This window comes from Achroia grisella, unplaced genomic scaffold (genome assembly GCF_030625045.1).
Source record: "Achroia grisella isolate CSIRO2021 unplaced genomic scaffold, CSIRO_AGI_Agris_v1 utg971, whole genome shotgun sequence".
Taxonomy (NCBI): Eukaryota; Metazoa; Arthropoda; class Insecta; order Lepidoptera; family Pyralidae; genus Achroia; species Achroia grisella.
Genome location: NW_026713077.1, coordinates 2462197 through 2486742, shown reverse-complemented (window position 1 = coordinate 2486742; position 24546 = coordinate 2462197). Strand labels below are relative to the sequence as shown.

Genomic DNA, 24546 nt, shown 5'->3' with positions numbered 1-24546 from the left:
AAGCTACTATGACGTAGGCATCCCCTAAGAATGGGTTCTTATAAATTCCACCCCTAAGGGGATAAATTAACGCTAGCGAAGCCGCGGGCGAAAGCTAGTATTTATATAAACCCATACTAATTAATTATATTTGGCTCACAATATCAAGAAAACTAAAAAAAACAATAGTATATGTTTCTTTACTATGTTTCTATACACATATAAAATTCAAATTACAACGTCAAAATGAAATGAAATAATAACTACAAAACACAAGAATAAATGTAATAAGAAAGTTCCAATAAAATAAAATTAACACTGTATTTACAAATACTCAGGCCATATCCAGTTTCTTTACATCCGTACAATTAGCGGCACGTGTTTGTAAGTATAAACAATATAGTCATAATAACGTTCCGCTCGCCTTTGTGACAGCTTTCTATAAATTTCAAGTCAATAATACAGTTAATATTTATTAATTTCATTAATATTTATATACATATTATTATATAACTAGTATTTACATAAAATAAGTATCTTCGGAACGTCTATAATATATTTTAGTCAATTATATATATTTTTTTAAGCATTTTAGTCAATAATACAGTTAATTACACTGCATCATTATATTATTATGTTAAGCATGAACTTTGTACCCCTTTCTACGAAAACTGTACGGACGGTGGAGTGTGAAATTATGCACACTTATTGCGACATCGTCGGCGTAGAATTTATCTTTATTTTCTAAAATAAAAGTAGCCTGAGTTACTTCTTATTACATTAGCTATCTGCCAATAAAAGTCTCATCAAAATCGGTCCAGCCATTCCCGAGATTAGCCGGGACAAACAGCAGACAGACAAAAATTGTAAAAATGTTATTTTGGTGTATGTACCTTATTTATATTCATACGCAATTGAGAAGGACTGGGAAGAAACTCAATTGAATTACTTTTTTTTTTATTTTAATTAAAAAAATATTACCATTCTGTGCTCGTTCTTTGTATCTATACATATAAACAAAATTTGAGTGTCTGTTTGTAATATTGAAATAAACGTTTTTTACTACATGCATATGAATATAAATACGGTACATACACCAAAATAACAGGCTAATCTCTGAAATGGCTGGACCGACTGACGGAACTTTTTTGGCAGGTAGCTGATGTAATAAGGTGTAACTTAGGCTACTTTTAGTTTAGAGAAATAAAGTTAAATTACACGCGGACGAAGTCGCGGGAATAGGTAGTTAATTTATAAATTTGATATCGAAGGTCTATTCGGCAATGTTTTAATTATTTTATTTTTAATTCGAAACATTTAATTAAATCATGATTAAATTGATGTATAAATTAACATACTTATTAATAAATCTAAAATTTAAAATTAAACATGTTAATTTCATTCTAAAATCCGAATATAGAAGTATTGCAATGAATTTATTGACATAGATATATTTTATCTATGTAACACTTCCTGCTTCATGCGGTGTTGTTTACTTAGAATATAGCCTGTGTTGGTTGCTGAAATATGATGATGATGATGATGATGATGATGATAATGATGTAATCCCGGCCGATTTCGTCCGCGACTGTCTTCAATTCCGATTTTGCCGTTGATGTGCTCGCATGTGACTTATGTAGCCAATTTTGTATGTAAAAATCCTCGCACATTGCGGGCTCTCATACACCACTCATATAATTATAGCTGATAGCCGCAGGTGGTCGGACTTTCAGCTCGTCGCGCCTGGCACCCAGCTCAAGGAGTTTTCAAAACCTTTGATGCTAGAATTAACGAGCGCTCTCCACTCCGGCCGTCCGGCAGCCTGCTGCTCCCACAGCGAAGGATATTGCTGAAATATATATTGACCATAAATATTGATGTGAAAGAATCCAAAATAGTTTTTTTTTATTTTTGATCTTTACTGTCGCAGCTGGCCTTTACTCCGATAGGAGGCGAGTGCAGATGGCACACCAAACCCGCGGAAGAACTCATGGAGTAGCTGAATGCGAACTCCTGCTTGAAAATAGAAACTTTAAGGAAGGCAGCTTTTAGTAGGTCCTATTATGAAAGGAGTTCGTTCGTCGTCGTTTATATTATTTTTTCTCTTTGTGGCCGAAGTTGAAGGACGTGTATTTCTATAATTTCATTACAATAGAGTTCAAATACTAAAGCAATGAAAAAACAGAGGATTTTCCTCATTTGTGCGAGGGGAAGGGGGTTGTTAGTAATGTGGACTCATGACTCTATTACTAGCAATGTACCATGTAAGGTTGACCTCCACGTTTTCCCCCTGGACACCATCGTGGTAAATTTGTCACGATGGGCTAACTGACCTGACCTCATGCTCATCTTATCATCCTCCACTGGTGCCCCGCCAGCGTAAACCGTTAGCGCAGACGGAAGCACCAATTCATTACCATCCCTTAAAAAAAACTCATTTGTGCAACGGTTATTTCTGTGGTTTATCAGATTTGAATAAAGTATTTACATTACGATTCCAGTCTACCTATCACCTTGGACCGAAGAATCTGGTTTAGAGGGGAAAGGGATTGTTAGTAATGCAGACTCATGACTCCATTACTAGTAATATACCATGTCAGGTTGATCTCCACACGGTTGTCGCTGGAAACGATGTCACGTCACGTCATCACGTCACGATGGGCTAACTGCCCTGACCTCATGTTCATCTTATCATCCTCCACTGGTGTCCCGCCAGCGTAAACCGTTAGCGCAGGCGGGTGCACCATTCCATTATCATCCATAAAAAAAAATTATTCTAGATTTCTCCACGATCCTTGTGGTTGTTTAATTAAGTGCGGAATAACATCTGCTTAGATGAATATACCTTAACAAAAAAAGTATTCATTTTAAATACACTTTACAAAAACAACACTTCACTTGACACTCCGCAAAATCTAATGGATATTTTAAAGTGTATTTAAAATGAATACTTTTTTCAAATTCAAAAATCATTTATTCATGTAGGACATTGTAGCCGCTTATGAACGTCAAGTTTTTACATTATATTTTTGTTTCCTACCTGGGCGGTAGGAAAGGGGTTCGGTATATACATCCAATTGAGAAGAACTGGCAAGAAACTCTTTTTTTTTTTTTAAAGTCAGTTTATTTACAGCGCATGGTTATTTATATAGGTGTCTATGTCTAACATTAAATGAAAATCCCGAACATGAAAACTATTGCCATGCACGCTCGTCATTCAAGTAATCGTTTAGTGAGTAATAGGCTTTGCTTAGTAAATATGATTTAACAGATGTTTTGAATTTATTTAAGGGTAATTCCAATATATCCTTTGGTATCTTATTGTAAATTTTTATACCTATTCCCATAAAAGACCTATTGACATTTTCTAAACGATACTTGTGGACAGCAAGTTTGTCTTTAAATCTAGTATTGATATTATGATATATTTCTACACATTTTAGAACAATTTTATTTTTAGTTATTCGTATTTTAAGAATAAAATTGGAATATAATACGTAATTGTTTGTATGGTTTGATGGATACAACTTTGTTAGCGTGTGTTTCATAATTTTATTTATATCTGAAATAGCTTGTTTGCAAAATATAATTGTAATTTGATCCATTACAGTGGGTTATTTACGAACTCGGGTATAGTATACAGCGAGAAATATTTATTGATATTTACATAATTAGGGTTTGCTAACTTTGTTAATTTACTTGTTATATACCACACTAGGTACATAGCTAGATGAGTAGATGACAATAATATCCCTTAATAATTCATCATCATCATCATCACTACCATCACCATCATCACCATCACCATCATCATCATCATCATCAGCCCGCTGCAGTCCACTGCTGGACATAGGCCTCTCCCAAGGCACGCCACTGGACACGATCTTCAGCCCTTCTCTTCCAGTTTTTACCCGCAACCCTACGTATGTCGTCGCTCCACCTAGCTGCGGGGCGTCCTACACTACGTTTGCCAATTCGCGGTCTCCACTCTAAACACGCCTACTCCAGCGAGCATCGGTTCTGCGACAGATATGACCAGCCCACTGCCACTTCAACTTGCAAATACGGAGAGCTATGTCGGTGACTCTAGTTCTCTGGCGAATTACTTCGTTACGGATTTGATCCCTTAGAGTAACTCCAAGCATAGCCCTTTCCATAGCTCGTTGAGCGACTTTGAGTTGGTGGACCAGTCGTATCGTCAGTGTCCACGTTTCGGCACCGTATGTCATAACAAGTAGGACGTACTGGTTATAATAATTCACACAGCGCCATCTAGTCTTAAGCTAAGCAGAGATTGTCTTATGGGTACTAGACAACTGATAGAAATACTTTTTTTTGGTATATACATACAAAATATATATAGCGTTAATAAGGAGATTATTTGACGTTTTGTTATCAGTCGTGTAATAATGTTAGTGTATATTCATATATATCATTTATTAAATTAATATATTTTTTATGTATAATTAAAAAAGAAAATGTACTCTGCGTTCAATAAATAATATTAATCCACTCTCAATTTGACCACAGACTTTAACAATAAAGAACAGAGTATATATGCGCGTGTGTGTCAGATACATGGTGATGTGTGTAATTTTTTTTTATTGATTTAATATATTTTTATGCATAATTTAAATAAAAATATAAGAATTCTACACATCTCCATATAAACTATAAATATACAATATTTAATACAAGGAGTATTAACTATAATGAATATACATATGTAATGAATGATAGATTACTGTATTTTTTTTTAATTACACCGTATTTGGAGCCGAGTTAATTTATGTAACTGTACGTAATTACATAGTTAAGTTACTTAGTTGCGATGAATTATAACAATCAAGTTACACTGTACCAGTTAATGGTACGTTAACTTGACTAGAAACGTGACGTGTGATACTTAACTGAGAGTGATTAACTGAATTATAATAATAATTTATTTTTCTTGTAGTATTTACATTTTACATTGTTTCCTGGTCACTAAGTTCACCAAGTAGTGACCTGTATTTTAAGTACTAGAATGAAATTCGACATTGAATATTACGTTAATATCAACTGCCTTAAATAATAAAGCTGTTTTTTTAATTTATAATGCTTGAGAAAATATGAAAATAATGTGTTTTCAAATAAGTAATAGTAAATTTCTAATAATAATAATATAATATATGTTTATTAAAAATAATAATATAAAACATGTTTTATTAAATTTTACTGACATTACAAACACAACAGTTTTATATTTATTCTCCCAAATTTGAATTTAAACGAATCTGTATTATTGTAAAAATGTATAACATTTATTTGAAAAGAATACAAGCTGAGTTTCTTTCAGAAACTGCTGAGTTGCCAGTTCTTCTCATCTATAAATCGTTGCGAAGTGACGGTAGATTTGACATATCATAAGAGTCTGTAATAGACCTATGTGAATATAAATATTTTGAATTTGAATTTGATTTGTGAATGATATAATCACTATAATCATAGTGCTTATATGGCTGGAGGTAGTACAGATAAATTTGATACGCAGGTAGATAATAATAATATCTCAGGACAATACACATACAAGTTACAACTAAGCAGAACTTGTGTTATGGGTACTAGACAACTTATATAAATACATAGATTTTTTAATACATACATATTAATACATAGAAAACACCCAGATCAATACAAACAATCGTACTCATGAATACAAATATTTGAATTGTGCGAGGAAATGACCCAGGGATCATCGGAAGTAAATCGGTATGTTTAACCGCTAGACCACCGAGGCCGACAACAACATAGCTAATTTGAGCTGTTTTCACGATCAGTGTCGCGGTATATAAGTAGGTTTATGAGAGTTCTTAATTTGGTTATTAAATTTTTTTTAGATAAAATATAGCCTATATTATGTATGTATATAATATGATCGTCGTTCCCTGTTACATTCTATCTTCACATCAAATTTCATTATAATTTGCTCAGATATAGAATGTATACATGCAAAGGTAGTAAAAATACAGACAGAGACTCTTTCACTGTAATGTATCCTAATGTTAATGTATCTTTAAGGATACAGTTTTTGATCTATCACATTAAAATTAAACATACAATTGAACGGAAAGTTGAATGCATTTACAAGTGCCTATAAAGTAAAGTATAGGTGCTCATAAGTAGGTACTTGAGAAATTCAATATCGCCCGTGTTTCAATACCAATAAGGTTCAAATTACACGTATAGCACTTGAATGCGATCTGTCGGAGAAGAGAGCAGGCCTTGTTACTGACACTTGACACGGTGCGCGTGTCCATTATCGAATACGATATTACAAATCAAATAAAATAAAAAATTATTTATCCATGTAGGACATTTTAGCTGCTTATGAACGTAAAGTTTTTTGTATTCATATTTTTCCCTACCATAATAAGTATCCGGCGCAGTCTGGCTTAGATCTTTCAAATTATGCGACATATTTTAATGTGGTTCAGAAATATTTTTTGTCAAGAGGAAGGTTTATAAAAGAAAGTTTTATATGTAAAGTACATGCATATTAGTTTAGTACTTTAGTACATGAAAGCCGGTAAATTCAGAGGTTTTTATTTTCCTACCATAAGAAGTAAAATCTTTACATGTTATAAAATAAACTCGCCGAACAGTCTGTACGTCTAGATCTTTCAAATTACGCGACAGATTTTAATGGGGTTCAACAATAGACAGAGTGATTCAGGCCATTATACAAAATGTATAATGGTCCATCATTATACATTTTGTATACATTTGTGAACGGAAGAAGGGGCAGAGGTAGGGAGTCTGCACGATGGACTGATTCCGTTCGAGATGCCGTCAAGCGAAATATACAGTCGGCGATCCACATGCCACAGGATGGAAATTTCTGGAAAGTATTGCTTGGAAGTTACGACCATCAGATTTGAGGAAAAAGAAATAATACGGTATTTTTACCGTTCGGACGTGATAATGGAAACATGCGGGGTTCAAGAGGCAGGGAGTTGTAAACCACAAACCACATATTCTAGGAGTAATTCACCAGTAACCATTTAACGGTAAACGCCACGTAACTGATATAAACCGATAATATTCTATATTATAATATCAGTAGGCGAGTTTTTATGGTGGACTTATCTTGGGATCACGCATGTTGTTAAAAAAACGACAGCTGACTTAGTAGATAAGTGTAGTCATAATTTTTTGACGATTTTAAGTTCGATCGTATCTTTGATATCATATTTTTTATGACTTCGGTGGTCTAGCGTGTTCATAATGTGAAGCATTATGGATGTGAAATTACAAGGAATATCATCTTAGTTCTCAAGAATCATGTGTTGCTATACCAAAGGACTACTTCGACCTATATAGATTTTGAGCAGATTCGTTGGCGTGCGTAGTTTGGTCTTTCTTTGATCTGATTTTCTTGGTCTCGTTCTGTTCCCCAATTTCCTTCTGTTTTAGAATGTGATGAGACATTGTTTCATACCACGACGGTGGCAAACAAGTCTATGGCCTATCTGATGGTAAACAATTATCGTAGCCTATGGACGCCTGAAACACGAGGAGTGTCACGTGCGCGTAGCCAACCCTTAAGAAACCTTAACCAATCCTTGAAGACCTCCATGCTTGTACTCTCTCGAGACACCTGGCGGTCACGTGCGCGTCGCCAATCCTTAAGAAACCTGAACAAATCCTTGAAAAACTCCATGCTTGTACTCTCTCGAGAAAATCTCGGCAGGTAGTCCATTCCACAATTTAAGTGTACGCGGGAGAAAGCTCCTTACGAATATTCCTCTCCTCAGAAGGTGTTTTCTCCAGACCAGTTGCCATTGTCACTTTTGACTCCGTTCAGAGACGTGCTATGGGTCTTTTGCCATCAACGTAGTATAAAGAAAAAGTAACCATCAAACAGCAACAGCTGTTAGCTTAACGTAATAGCAGATGCCTAGGCAATATATTGAGTACGCATATTTTAACTTCTTAAGCCTAAACTGTACATAACTATTAATGTAGATGTTCCTTTAGTAACTGAACAATAACCAATAAATGCACTAACTCATAATTTGCATCGCAAACTGTCCGTTTGTCAGAAAATCACCTCGTAAATGTCAACAGTTAAATTTTACGGTTATAATTATGTAAGTGAGGTTTGAGGATGGTTTTAGAAATTCAACGGTTTTGTAACTGGCTATAACTTCTGATTTTAATGTAAATAAGTGTAATTAAGAATTAATGTATTGTATAGAAATCATATTGACATATTTCTAAAGTAGATGCTGGATAATGAGGAAGTGATGTACCATTCACTCGTTATCAGTGCAGAAGACTAAGATGATATACCACTTATCCTATAACTTTCAATCACTTTCAATGCTTATATGTATGTACTAGCTTTTGCCCGCGGCTTTGTTCGCGTTCATTTAACCCCTTATGGGTGGAATTTATCAAAATCCTTTCTTAGGGGATGCCTACGTTATAGTAGCTTCATAAATGCAAAGTCTCAGCCCGATCGGTTTAAAATTGACAAAGTTTCATACAAACTTTCATCTCCTATTTTATCCCCTTGGAGGTAGAATTAATCAAAATCCTTTCTTAGCGGATGCCTACGTCCTAACATCTACCTGCATGGCAAATTTCAGCCCGATCCGTCCAGTGGTTTGGGCTGTCCGTTGATAGGTCACTATGTCAGTCAGTCCCGTTTGATTAGATTTATCTTTTTTTTTGTTTGTTTTTGTTAATGTTATAAAAGCACTGAATATATATTTTTAATATTTTTTCTATCTTTCTAACTTTACTTCCTATATTTAATAGCGTATTTCGCTTTTAAAAAATGGGGCCTGACCTACCGTCAGGCCCCATTTCGTGAAAAATTTGGGATTTTGTATTTTTTAATGCCGAAACATAAAAAGATTAAAATCGAAAATATGGTCCAAAAATTATAAAAAAAATTGGGGTGCTCCACCTTATCAATTAGAGGTATGAAAAATAGTTCACATATTCTCAGATATAGTGAATATAAACATAAAATTTCGTAAGAATCGGTCAAATCGTTTCGGAGGTGCTCTGTTACAAACACTGTGACACGAGAATTTTATATATTGGATTGTCAATCAATAAAGTTGAAAATGGCGTGACAGGGACTTTAGTCTGTCAATATATCCGCGCGGCGTGACATGTGTCACATAGTTTGGGTTACGATTCTCGTGACCCGCTTTTTTACCGACTTAATTAAAGGAGAGTGTCAACACGAACATATATCATTGTATATCACGTGTACGATATGTAGAGAATCTATTTAATTATATGTTTTTTGATCTGAATATAGACGGCCTCGGTGATCTAATACATTATTGTAGTATTCCACTTTACTTCCTACGGTCGCGAGTTAGATTCCTCGCACGGTGCAAACATTTGTATTCATGAGTATGTTTGTTTGTAACAGTCTGGGTGTTTTTATGTATGTATTTACATAAATATATATCAATGTATTTATATTAGTTTTTTTTGGTATATGATAATGGTGCATCCGCCTGCGCTAACAGGCAGGTTGATGAGATCAGGTCAGTTAGCCCATTGTGATAAATTTACGTGGAATTTATCACGATGGTTTCCAGGGGGAACCGCGTGGAGGTCAACCTGACATAGTACATTGCCAGCAATGGGGTCGAGAGTCCACATTACAAACAATCCCTATCCTCAAATATTTATATCAGTTGCTAGTACCTATAATACAAGTTTTTTGTCATTTTGGGACTAGATGACGTTGTGTGAATTTTTTTTTTGTTATGAATGGGATATCTCTGGTGATTCAGATGTCCATAGTCTGTAACCCTTTACCATCAGATTGGCCGTATGTTAATACTAATAATCTTTTATTAATATACATTTAAGGAATAGGTACACTCATGTGCAGTGAATCAACAATTGGAAAGTAAATATTTGTCTGGTTTATTCAATGTTACTCTACGATTTACATTGTGTGGACAATTTAAAGTTTTATTTAACAAGGTAATGCATACTATGATAAGCTTGCTTGTAAAGTCGGAATATATAGGTCTGTATCTGTAACAAGAATAGTAAATCAAGTAAGAAACATTCAAATTGAACAATCATTTATTCATGTAGGAAATTTTAGTCGCTTATGTAAGTCAAGTCTTTTGTACTAATATTTCTTAGCCGCTAAGCAGATTGCTTACGTAGGTGCTTATGTAGGTGTCTATGTCTAAAATTTGATGAAAATCGCGTGCCTAAACAGTTATTGCCATGCACGTTTATCATTCAAGTAATTTTAGTGAGTAATAGACTTTGGTTATTTTTAAACTTTCGTGTTTAATATACATTATTTATATTATTAACCGGGTCTTTAACACGAACTAATTTTATAGCAAATAAAGGTATTTACCTCTCTCTACGTTTCGACTAGGTTGCACTAGCCGTGGTCACGAGCTGACTGGAGTAACAGCGATGTCAATGTAGATAGGTGACAGCAGTTTTTTTCATCTACCGTCACTAGATTGTTCAACGAAAGTTCGCGATACACAGCACTCAAACTTAATAGTTAAATAATACACTTTGCTCAATAAATATTGTTAACTATCGTGTGAAACACCATTAATTAAAAATAGTAAAGTCAATAATCATATTTCTTTATCTAAGAGTAACCTGAAAAGGAATGGCAGAGGCCAAAGCCTAAAAAATCTTTGTGACATTGACAAGTAGACTGATGGATTGATTGAACTGACGTAGCGGGAGTTTGTAGCAAAAAGGTTGGAGTGCTTATTATTATAAAAACAAATAAGAGATAGGTAATTGTTAATATTGTAGGCATTGGTGGGTTTATTAGTTGGGACTGGGAGGACACCACAAGTAGTGAAGGTGAGTGTTAATGCATTCTAAAAGGGCCCATTAAACCTATACCAGTGTCACAAGTCGCGGACACTACTTGGGGTTCTCTGCCTGAACCATTGATGGCCGGCATCAGGGCCAAAGTCGTCATCATAACTAGTAGTTTTAAAAACATTTCTGATAGTTTTATAAGCATTTTATATATTTTTGAATTGGACATTTTGACGTTCTGTTTTTATATACCGATTGTTTTGCCATATTCTTGAGCTTTACATTTTTGCTAGCGAGCTGATTACACATGTTTTACCCTCACCTAGGAACGTGTCTCATTTTAAACCAGCCTTAATACAGTCCTTCCATAACAAGTATGATATAACAGTTGTTTTAATTTATTTAAAGGTAATTCCAGCACCCAGACCGATATGCCATCACCACCTACTCAATACCTGTTGTTACTTAAAATACTCTCGAGCCTGGATGTAACAATAATTTTTCTTCAAATAACAATTCCTCGATACAAAGAAACCGTTTCTTAGAATTACACTTAGCGATCTCAATTTAGTTAAAGTGTATCTTAACTAGCAAGCAATAAGGTTCACTCTGTAAAAAATTATTAAACATCCATTCTCTGTTACATCTGGGTACATTTGTAATAAATCTTTTTAATAGTTTTTTGTTAACACTTTACTTGTGTAGTTCTTTTGTGAACTTGTATGTTTAAAGAGAAAGTGTAATATATGACAGATTCTGTAATCCAAATACACAATTACTCTATAGGTATTTTATTAATATTATTGTAAAAGCGAAAGTTTGTAAGTATGGATGTTTGTTACTCTTTCACGCAAAATTGCCCCACGATTTTAATGAAACTTTGTAGCAATATAGGTTCATCAGAGTAACATATAGGCTATATTTATTATTGAAATTTAATGCGGATGAAACCGTAGGCTAACAGCTAGTATATAATAAATATATAACTTAATAAGTTATAATATATATAAATAATAATGAACTAAAATTAACTATATGTTAATGTATAGCAAACTAGAGTTCTATTTGGTAAGTTAATTCAAAGTAATTTGCAACCCTATTTGAAACGGGGATTTAAAAATAACTAACATTAATATTGAACGTAACATCCCTACTATATAACTGTACATTTCTGTTGGCCGAGTCCATTCGTTATCTAGACATGTGCAAACACATGTATTTACCTGCCTGGATTATATTTACACAACCTTATATCAGGACTTTTAACTGTCGACAGAGAAAATAATATTATGCCCAATGACGCCGATAAGAGCGGAGCAAAACGGAAATGGAGTTCAACTTGTTTAAGCTGTCTTGCTGTCGACAGTTTGTAATGTAAGAAGCATAGGTAGCTTATTTTTTTATACCTTTTCAGTATAATTGTTTAGCATAGCGCCTAATTTCTAACAAGATATGCCAGTGGCTTCACGCACTAGCAATGCAACATGCAACATTATAGTAAACACTTATTACAAAAAATCTGTTAAAACTCGGACGAAACGTGGTCTAAATGGTCGTGGTTTAAACCATTCCTAAAGTTAATACTTGGAATAATCCTAACATTATTACGAATCCAGATCTAACACAGGACTACTTAGTACTACAGTTAAATCGTTCATTATGTATTCCATACGGAAATCAGTCACTCATGTCTGTTAGGGTACAATTACACTCCGTTTTACCAGAAAACTGAAAAGATCAAAAATAATATTACTTCAAATAAATATATGAACTAAAAATAAATTTATTTCTATTTATCTATGAAGAAGCAGATGATGAAAGATATGGACTGGGAAAGCGTATTAAAAAAAACATATTACGCCGACCCCAAATAAATGGGATAAGGAAGAAGCAGATGATGAAAGATATGGACTGGGAAAGCGTATTAAAAAAAACATATTACGCCGACCCCAAATAAATGGTATAAGGAAGAAGCAGATAATGAAAGATATGGACTGGGAAAGCGTATTAAAAAAAACATATTACGCCGACCCCAAATAAATGGGATAAGGAAGAAGCAGATGATGAAAGATATGGACTAGGAAAGCGTATTAAAAAAAACATATTACGCCGACCCCAAATAAATGGGATAAGGAAGAAGCAGATGATGAAAGATATGGACTGGAAAAGCGAACAGTCATTGTAGTCGTAACAGTTATGAAATTTATTTAAGAATTCCCTTACAACCAGACGTTATCAGTCTCATAATTTTGTGCTTATCTTTTTGTTATTAATGTATTCTAATTTTCTTATCGCTTTCAAACAAAACATTTAGTAATTCGGTCACTGTTACATTCATAGTTCAAGCCGTGAGGTCATTAGATTATGTTGGAAATTGAAACAACTCGGAGTTCCCATGGTATTATTTGCTTAAGTTATTTGTATATGTTGTTATGCGTAAATATTTATTATAATTATATACATATGTGTTATGTGAATATGGATGGATGTTTGTTACTCTTTCACACAAAAACTACTGAATGGATTTTGATGAAATTTTACAGTAATGTAGCTTGTACATCAGAATAATACGTAGGTTTTAATTTTCACGCGGGTGAAACCGGGGGCTCAACTAGTACTTATATAAATGAAAAGATGACTTTAAAAATATATACACAGAAAATACCCAGAACCCTACCAACAACCATGTTCATGAATGTTTGTAACGTACGAGGAATCGAACCCGCGACCATCTTTATTTTTTTGTAATATAGAGACATAGAGTATTAATGTACTCATAAAATATACGCACACATAATAAAATACACTTGTCTCTGAAATCTGAATAATCTGGGTCAGCGATTACTTGACCGTATTCAAGGGTTCAAAAGGTACCAGATAATAAGGGACCAGATTAAAGGAACTCAGAGCGCCTGTCATAATGCACTGATAGGGGGAAAGATATATTTGAACTCCATTTTATGTATTGTGGAGGAGAGATAATAGATTAGAAATAAATTTAATTAAAAGAAACTTAATTTTATACACATTTATATATATTTTTGTGACTCTTGCTATTTGGTAGTTTGTATTTGCACAAAATCTTAAATATGTAATGCTGAACAACATTTATTTAAAAGATCAAAACGAAAGTTTCTTGCTCGTTCTTCTTGGGATGAGTATAGTTTCCGAATGAGCGGTAGAACAAAAAATAATTATGTGTGTATAGAAAAATAAAAGAAAGTAAATATATTTATTCTAGTAGGTCTACAGACTCTTATGATATGTCAAATCTAATTAGTTCGTAGTGCGTTCAAGTTAAGAACAACTGACAAGATACTCAGCTCTAATTCTTTTCAAACGAGCTTGTACATGATTACTGAAATATTAAATATCTTTATTCATGTAGGTCTATTACAGACTCTTATGGTATGTCAAATCTACCGTCAGTTCGGAGTGCTTTTGATCTAAGAAGAACTTACAAGAAACTTAGCTCTTATTCCTTCACATGAGCTTGTACATGATTACTGAAATATTAAATATCTTTATTCATGTAGGTCTATTACAGACTCTTATGGTATGTCAAATCTACCGTCAGTTCGGAGTGCTTTTGATCTAAGAAGAACTTACAAGAAACTTAGCTCTTATTCCTTCACATGAGCTTGTACATGATTACTGAAATATTAAATATCTTTATTCATGTAGGTCTATTACAGACTCTTATGGTATGTCAAATCTACCGTCAGTTCGGAGTGCTTTTGATCTAAGAAGAACTTACAAGAAACTTAGCTCTTATTCCTTCACATGAGCTTGTACATGATTACTGAAATATTAAATATCTTTATTCATGTAGGTCTATTACAGACTCTTATGGTATGTCAAATCTACCGTCAGTTCGGAGTGCTTTTGATCTAAGAAGAACTTACAAGAAACTTAGCTCTTATTCCTTCACATGAGCTTGTACATGATTACAAAAATACAGATTCATTTTTAAATTCACTTTGGGTAAATATCGTGATCACCAGCATTTTTGTCAAAAGGAAATAATCTAACTAGTGACCGTAACCAGAACAGAGAAAACAAAAGAGTTTATATTAAGTTTATTAGAATAAAGATAATTTATATTTCTCTTTATATAATTAAATTAGCTACTTGCCCCGGCTACGCACGGTTGTACATGTATCTAAATATATATGACTCAAAGGTGACTGACGTAGTGATCTATCAACGCACAGCCCAAACCAATGGACGGATCGGGCTGAAATTTGGCATGCAGGTAGATTTTATGACGTAGGCATCCGCTAAGAAAGGATTTTGATTAATTCTACCCCAAAGGGATAAAATAGGGGATGAAAGTTTATATGAAACTTTGTCAATTTTAAACCGATCTGGCTGAGACTTTGCATGCATAAAGCTACTATGACGTAGGCATCCCCTAATAAAGGATTTTGATAAATTCCACCCCTAAGGGGATAAATTAACGCGAGCGAAGCCGCGAGCAAAAGCTAGTTATATATATAAACCTTTATTTGGAATCACTCTATCTATTAAAAAAAAGCAGCTCCAAAATGCGTTGCATAGATTTAAAGATTTAAGCATACATAGGGACAGACAGACAGGGAATTTGTTTTATACTATGTAATGAGTATGTTAGTAATTCCTAGTAGGCATGTTATACGGAACAGCGAGGATTGAACATGGTTGGATGTAAAGGGAGAGGACGCCCTAAAAAAAACATGGATGGATTGTGTGAAAGATGATATGAATAAAAGGAGAGAATGCTCAGATATGACGACCGATAGAGATCAGTGGAAGAGACATACTGCGCCGACCACAAATAAATGGGATAAAGGCAAGGCAATGAGGAATTCCTAGTAGGAATAAAAATATCTTTCACCAACTGCAGTCATCATAACTCAGAATTTATCTTATCTGGTCTAGTGTAATATATCACACGCACATAATATATGCGAGTTATATTTTTGACGTAAATTTACGTAGAATGATAAGGATTTCATTATCGGCTTCCAAGTATCAGATATCTATGAATTATTTATTTTTGGTTTCAGTAGTAAATTAACTGACATTGATACTACGCTCGGTAGAAGATAACGTTTTTTTCAAATACGGTGATTTTTAAAGAACGACGGAAGAAAGTGGAGCTCTCGTAACTTGAAGAACTTAACAAAAGTAACGAAAAAACACAATTAACTGACTAACTAATAACTACTGTTTGATTAATAAAAAAAAATAATAAAAATACTTTTTGATTGTTTTATTCTACAAATTAATTTCACATATTATTATATAATTGTCTATATAATATAAATATTTTATTAATATTATAAACGCGTAAGTTTGTGAGTATGGATGGATGTTTGTTACTCTTTCACGCAAAAACTACTGAACGGATTTTGATGAAACTTTACAGCAATATGGCTTATTCATCAAAAAATATTTTATTAATATTATAAACGCGTAAGTTTGTGAGTATGGATGGATGTTTGTTACTCTTTCACGCAAAAACTACTGAACGGATTTTGATGAAACTTTACAGCAATATAGCTTATTCATCAGAATAACATGTAGGCTATAAATTTCACGGAAACGGTGAAACCGCGGGCACAGCTAGTATCTATATAATTTTCTACTTTATATTCATATAAATATATGAGTTATGAATTTTTGAAACAGGATTTGTGATTACTGTTTTATTTTGTTATCGGTAATTCCTTCAGCGGAGATTCGGCAAAAAATGTAAATTGACACACAAAGTTTTTTTATACATCGGTTAGATTAGAACTCTTGACCTTGGTTTCTAAGTCGGCAAAGTCAACTACAAGGCCTATACGCCCACAGTATCATACATAGTAATTTATACTAATACTAGTTTTTGTCTGCGGCTTCGCTCGCGTTAATCTATCTCCTTAGGGGTGGAATTTATACAAATCCTTTCTTAGGGGATGCCTACGTCATAGTAACTTTATGCATGTAAAGTCTCAGCCCGATCGGTTTAATATTGACAAAGTTTCATACAAAATTTCATCTCCTATTTTATCCCCTTGGGGTAGAATTAATCAAAATCCTTTCTTAGCGGATACGTCATAACATCTACCTGCATGCCAAATTTCAGCCCGATCCGTCCAGTGGTTTGGGCTGTGCGTTGATAGATCACTATGTCAGTCACCTTTGAGTTATATATATTTAGATTATAAATGCTGTTCTTTACCTTTTCAGGCCTAAATGCCGGAATAAATAACGATATTTATTACTTAATAGATTTATCGTATTTATTGAATTCCCCTAATATTAACACAACGAATATTCAGTCAAGAATCCAAAGCTTATTAGATATTACATTTAAAGTTTTTATATATTTACTCTGTATTATGCTATCCTTACTAATATAAATGTGCAAGTAAAGTCTGTCTGTCTGTCTCGCTTTCACGCCGAAACTACTGAACCGATTTAAATGAAATTTGGTACACAGATTGATTGCGAAAAAAGGGTTTTAGGGGGTTGAAAGGGGAAATGAAAGATTATATGTAAGTAATGTAATGTAAAATTACATTACTTACATATAATCTTTCATCTTTCATACTTTCAGCGAACGACGTCGCTGGCACAGCTAGTGCTGAATAACTTATAATTCTTATTGATTTTATTGCGTAGGAACTATTAATTGAGTTACGCAAGTGTAAATATTAATAGAATTATTAAACTAACACTCCAATGAAATCCAATACTAACAATTATGATAAAGCATAAAACCCATATGTGTGGGACAATAAAATATGCCGATAAAATTATATAATAACAGTTCCCTGTTATTTTGGTTTTGCAATAAATCAATAGTTTACGACTCACAATATTAGAGGCTTGCGAAGTCATAAAATAAAGAATTAAAAAAAATAGCAGTGTAAAACGTAATATGAGATGGACCTATATTATATTGAACTAGCTGTACTCGCGACTTCGTTCGCGTGGAATTTAACTTTATTTTTCTAAAATAAATGTAGCCTAAGTAGTAACTTAGGCAGGTAGCTGATGTAATAAGGAGTACCTTATTACATCAGCTACCTGCCAATAAAACTCCCGTCAAAATCGGTCCAGCCATTTCAGAGATTGGCCGGAACAAACAGACAGGCAGACAGAAATTGTAAAAAATGTTATTTTGGTGTATGTACCGTATTTATATTCAGATATGAACTAAAGAGCAGATCTGCGAACTAGTTCGCATAGTTTATCTTTGGGAACGCTCCTCCGTTCGAGAGCTACACAACACTAATAAAAATGTATTATACGGACATCGAACTTGCAATTATCGTAATACGTGATAAACAACCTACGTCTCGATCGTATATAGTATCGAGGTCGTCAAAATATAAACATACAGTTCTTTTTTCACTGCGGTAAATTAACAATGACGTGGGCAGGGCAAGTTTCATTCGTGCAACTTGATACGCTGTCATTCCCCTGGCTCTCGATGAGTGTAAACCGCAGTCTCATTCTCGTGGCTGCCACGGGAGTGACGTTACGGAAAATTTGCGGTGTCGAGAGCTGTCTCTCAGTTGTGTTTATTTGTTTTTATTTTTTGTATTTTTGTTCATCATCTGCTTCTTCCTTATCCCATTTATTTGGGGTCGACGTAGTATGTTTTTTGTTTTTATTTCTCTTCCATTCCGTTATTTACTCCCTTTCTCACCATATCATCTTTCACACAGTCCATCCATCTCTTTTTCGGTCTTCCTCTACCCTTATAACCATCCACATTCATATGTAACACCGTCCTTAGGATATGATCTTCATTCCTACGCATTACATGCCCATACCACGATAGACGATTACTCTTTAACTTCTCTGACATCGGTGCCACTTTTATACTTCCTCTGATGTATTCATTCTTTATCTTGTCTATCCTCGTCACACCACACATCCATCTCAACATTCGCATTTCAGTTGCATGCAGTCGTCTCTCATCCGTCGCCTTTATGGGCCAGCACTCTGATACATACAAAATGGCAGGCCGGATCATGGTCTTGTAAATTTTGCCCTTAAGTTTAAGGGGAACTCGTGAGTCGCACGTCGTCGCCGTAACCTGCCGCCACTTCATCCAACCTGAGTTAATCCTGTGCTTTATGGTTCGGTCTAATTCGCCATTGCTTTGGAGGAGTGAACCTAAATACCGGAAATCGGAGCAGATCGGTAATGGAACTCCATTTAGTGATATGGCTGCAGAGCCAGAAAGACCGCCAAAGTCGCAAAACATGTATTCCGTTTTGGAATTACTTATCTTTAAGCCACCACTTTCCAGCTTTTGCTGCCATATCGCCAATCTACTCTGTATCTCAGCTCCCTCCTCACCAACGAGCACAATGTCATCTGCAAATAGCATGCACCAGGGTGCCTCTTCTTGTATCTCCGACGTCAAGGCATCCATTATCAACAAAAAGAGACGGGCTTAAAGCCGATGATGCAAGCCTACAGCCACACTGAACTCGCTGGTATTTCCCGCGGCCGACCGAACGTATGTACGAGGTTGACTGTACATAGCACGAATCAACTCCACATACTTCACTGGCACTCCTCTATCTTTCAGGGCCCACCACAAAACCGGTCTGGGTACTTTATCGTACGCCTTTTCCAGGTCCACAAACACCATGTGCAAGTTCTTGTGAGCACGTCTGTATTTTTCACACAGCTGGCGCAGTGCAAATATGGCATCTGTGGTACTTCGGCCTGGCATAAATCCAAACTGGTTTTGGGTGATACTAGTCTCATCACGCAATCGCTTCTCTATCACTTTCTCCCATACTTTCATACTGTGAGACATGAGCTTTATTCCTCGATAATTATTACAATCCTGTACATCACCCTTATTCTTAAAAATGGGCACTAGTGAACTATTGCACCATTCCTTAGGGATCGCCACTTCCTGCAATAATTTATTAAAGAATGAAGCTAACCACTTGCATCCATCTTCTCCTAATAATTTCCAGACTTCTGCTGGTATGCCATCTGGCCCAACAGCTTTCCCATTCTTCATACTTTTCACTGCTTTCCTTACTTCATCCATACCAATCTCATTTACTACACCGATGTTTACCGAGACATCTTTTGTAGGCTCATCCCACAGATTCTCTTCATTCATAAGTTTTTCAAAATATACCTTCCAACGTGTTTTTATGTCGTCGTCTTTTAACAAAATTTGGCCTGTATCATCTTTTATACATTTCACATGCTTCATATCTTTCGCTCTTTCTTCTCTCATTTTTGTGATCCTGTATAGTTCTTTTTGACCACTGTGGTCATCAAGTGACTTGTATATTCTATCTAATGCCCTTGTTCTGGATATTGCTACTACTTTTTTTGCTTCCTTTTTAAACTTATTATAAATTATCTTTTTCTCTTGTTTCAGACGATTTTTTGTATTTTTGTTATTTGCACAAAAATTCAAAAAATACTCGAAATATATAGAATGAGCAAGAATATGCGTGTTGATGCTGTACATTTTTTAGTTGAATTTTGTGACTAGAAACTTCCAACTAGCGTTAATTCAAATAAATACTCAAATAGAGAAAATATTAAATTTACAACCGGTTGAGTAACTAAATAACAAAAGAGTAAATAAAGCAGTTATACGGTATTATATTATTTTATTAATTCACTAATTCTTACCCATTGAAATGTTAATTTTGTATAACATGGAGACTGTGCTCGAGTCTAATGCAGTTGTTATAAATAACACGTTGCCCCATCGAGACTACTGGCACAATCCAATTACATTCACTTGCATGTCATAAATGTTCAACATTGTTCCCTGTGCAGACTAGTGTCGACACTCGTATCTCTCTAGAAAGCCAGGGGAAAACGTTATTCAGTTTACAAACAATTATCTTTTGAAACAAAAGATATAGATAGACTACGGTCGACCTCGTCCCCTGTCACCTGGAATTATTATATTTCAGGACAATTCATAGAGCGCCATCTAGTCTCTAGCTAAGCAGAGCTTATGTTATGGTTACTAGATAACTGATACATATGTACTTTTTTTAATATATTAATATTATATTAATTCTTTATCCCATTTATTTGAGGTCGGTGCAATGTTTTTCTCTTCCATTCATCTCTGTTCACAGTCATTTCGTTATTTACTCTCTTTCTTACTCATATTTCCACACAGTCCTTCTCTTTTTCTGCCTTCCTCTGCTCTTGTAACCGTCCACATTAATATGTAACATTTTTCTCAAAATATGATTAGTAAGATTACATTAGAAAGTTAGTAATTTGTTTTATAGAAATTGCTTATGGGTTTTAAAACTGCTAGAGTGTGTACTCAATTTGCCAGAAAAAAGATTCAAATGTTTTATAAAACATTTCTTTTGCAAAAATACTTATTATAAAATTGAAAAATTTACAAATGATAATAATGTTTTTGTAGAAAATATCTAACTTAAAATTCATAGCGCTGACAATGTTATCTGTTGCGTAGCGGTTTCTATGTTGATTGTCGCAGGCCTAATCCTTGTTAATGTAAAACAACATTTATTTAAAAGAGCACAACAACACACAAGTTTCTTGCTCATTCTTCTTGTGCGTCTGCGTTCCGAATGAGTGGTAGAACAAAAAAAATGTGACTATTCAAAAGTGCTTATATTAAGTTTATTTGAATAAAGATTATTTCTATTTCTATTTCTACTGGGGATTATGTTTGTGCAATCAAAACAGCTAGTGTATCAATATGAGTGTTTTGACACAGTAGCGATGTATTCTTGACCTCGTAATCAAGTACTAGATCACGTGTAGTCGCTGGGTTTCAAATAGTCTATTACATAAAGTTACGTCTTCCGTCCTCTCGCACGTGCAGATTGACCACTCAGCCTCAGTCACGTGACGTGACGTCATATCACAATTGGTAATCAATAGTTTAGTTTTATTATTAGACAGCATAGTGGCTTAATTATTAGTTTACTACCTCGAATTCGGTCGTGGGTTCAAATCTGGGCTAGACAAAAAAATATTAATAAAATATTGAAATGACAATTTATTTTACTGACTCTTCAGTGATGTAAACACAAGTAAATAATAAAAACTGTTTAATTGAGGCGTAAGACTCGAGCTTTACCTACTACTACTACTTTTATTACAATTGATAACGACACAAACGATAAAACTCTTTATTGTCTCATTAGAGCGCTCCATTAAAATCGGTCTAGCCGTTTCAGAGATTAGAAAGAACAAACACACATACAGATAATTTTATTTTAAATTATTTCTTTATGGATGTTTCATATATACTCTCATAGGCAATTAATGAAAAGCTGTTAATTTGAATTTACAAACAAGCACAGCGATTTTACTTATTTGTATATATATACATATCTTCTACTTAGTTTCTTCTACAATTTCTTCTGTACATTAATCATTGCTAGTTTCCACTTTAGGATATGTTCTTCAAAGGCATAATATAGTGTAATAAGTACATAAAACGTGTGTTTGTATATCTGTGTATAAACAGATATGTGATATGTATCTACAACGTTATTAACCGAAGTAGGGCGCACTGTTCCGCGTTATTAGGTTTCTCAGAAACAGGTGTGGCCTAGCCGTATTGTTCTGCCTAGTAATAACGTTTAATATTAACACTCTCGTGGTCCACATTAGACAGATATGTGTATGTTCATATTAAACCAACTTCAAAACCTAATGTATAATTGTACTATATTATTGTTTTATAGCGTAGGGGATAAATGAGCATGCGGCTCACCTGATGGTAAGTGATTACCGCCGCCCATGAGCACCCGCAACACCAGGGGAATTGCAAGTACGTTGTCGGCCTTTTAAGATGGAATAAGCTCTTTTCTTAAAGATTTCAATATCGTATCGGTTTGTTTTTTATGCCTTACTTATCTATTATATTATATCTTGTTTACCTTTTTTTTGTAGGACTGTGTTTTTGTTATAAAATCACATTTGTAGAAATATAAATTGTTCTAGAACACAGGGTTAAATTTATATCGATATGGTGACTTTTTAATTGGTTTTTTTTTAATTAACAGATTTTTTTACAGATATTGTATATATCTTTCTTCTTCTTTCTATCTTTTATAAAACTATGTCAAATTTACTTTACTGTCAATAATTCTCAGCGCACGCTATATAGCTACGTCACGTGCGTATAATAATAATACGCTCAGGACACTTCACACAGCGCCATCTAGTCTTAACTTGGGTTAAGCTAAAGCTTTTGTTATGGATACTAGATAACTGATACAAATACATAAATAATTTTTTTCGTAAATACATATATATTATACATAGAAAACACCCAGACCGAGACAAACAATAATATTCATGAATACAAATGTTTACCGTGCGAGGAATCGAACCCGCGACCACCGGACGTAAAGCGGTGTGCTAAACCGCTAGACCATCGAGGCCGTCATATATAATTGGTATTACTTGAGTATCAAAATAAATGAGTATATATAAGATGAATGTATAAAGTTATAACATGGCTCTAACTAGGGGATGGGGATTGTTAGTAATGTGGACTAATGACCCCATAGCCAGCAATGTACCATGTCAGGTCGACCTCCACGCGGTTCCCCCTGGAAACCATCGTGATACATTCCCGGCGAATTTGTCACGTTGTGCTAACTGATCTGACTTCATGTTCATCTTATCATCCTCCACTCGTGCCCCGCCAGCGTAAACCGCTAGCGCAGGCGGGTGCACCATTCCATTATCATCCTTTAAACAAAAACATGGATCTAACTTGACGTATCCATAGGGATAAATGTAAGTGCATCAGAACATTACAGTCAGAAATAGAATAATTTGTATACATTTCTATCTCGTTCGTTTGCTCTGAAACCGTTCATAGCGAGTGTGAATTAAATTGAATACTATACTCGAATTCGCTCACTACATTACCGCTGAATTGCCAGACTCATTACTGAGAATTTATTGTTGCACTTTTCGATATATCGAATTGCTCAAAATGGAATGTACTTTATTCCTATAAATAGACTGTGTATATCTACACATATAAATAAAATTGGAGTATCTGTTTGTAATATTGAAATAACTGTTTTTTACTACATGCATATGAATATAAATACGGTATATACACCAAAATAACATTTTTTACCATTTTTGTCTGTCTGTCTGTTTGTTCCAGCTAATCTCAGAAATGGCTGGACCGATTTTTACGGGACTTTTATTGGCTGGGAGCTGATGTAATAAGGAGTAACCTAGGCTACTTTTATTTTAGAAAAATAAGTAATAATAAGTTCCACGCAGACGAAGTCGTGGCTGCAGCTGGTATATACTATGTGTATGTACATAATATACACAATAAACACCTCATGAATACAAATGTTTGCACCGTGCGAGGAATCGAACCGGGACCATCGAAAGTTGAGCGGTGTGCTAAACCACTAGAACACCGAGGCCGTCATATATATAGTAGATAGATTTAGTTACATTACATTTATACATAGACTAAATTAATTTAAATTTCTATCAACCAAGTGCAGAACATTAAATCCGGTCAGAAATAGAAATAATAATAATTTACACGCCTTCACTCCTCTTATTGCAACTAAGTGCAGTCCGACCATAGAGAATGGGCATAAATTAATACCAGAATATTACGTTTAATCTGCACATCGGCTGCACATACGCGTCCCAGCTCATTACCACTGCGCGGTGTCGATCGATACGGTAATGAGTGTACGATTAAAAAATACAAGA

General features: G+C 34.4%; 2 protein-coding genes across 3 annotated transcripts in view; one reads left to right on the top strand and one right to left on the bottom strand.

Annotated features, from left to right (window-relative positions):
- LOC131854165 (facilitated trehalose transporter Tret1-like) overlaps positions 1 to 24546 on the top strand; it is a 98461-nt gene that overhangs the window by 26762 nt on the left and 47153 nt on the right. The gene's annotated exons all lie outside the window — the stretch shown is intronic.
- Positions 1709 to 19228, bottom strand: LOC131854214 (uncharacterized). The gene is made up of 2 exons (XM_059205345.1): positions 18887 to 19228; positions 1709 to 1828 (listed from the first exon to the last, which is right to left on the bottom strand). Exons 1-2 carry the CDS (start codon positions 19226 to 19228, stop codon positions 1709 to 1711), a joined length of 462 nt encoding a protein of 153 aa, XP_059061328.1.

Bases quoted from the DNA above. Each gene is read 5' to 3' on its own strand.
- LOC131854214 (XM_059205345.1), bottom strand. From the start codon at position 19,228: ATGGATGCCTTGACGTCGGAGATACAAGAAGAGGCACCCTGGTGCATG. The intron at 1,829-18,886 runs GTTACGGCGACG...TATATATTTCAG, and splicing joins GTTGGATGAAGTGGCGGCAG to CAATATCCTTCGCTGTGGGA.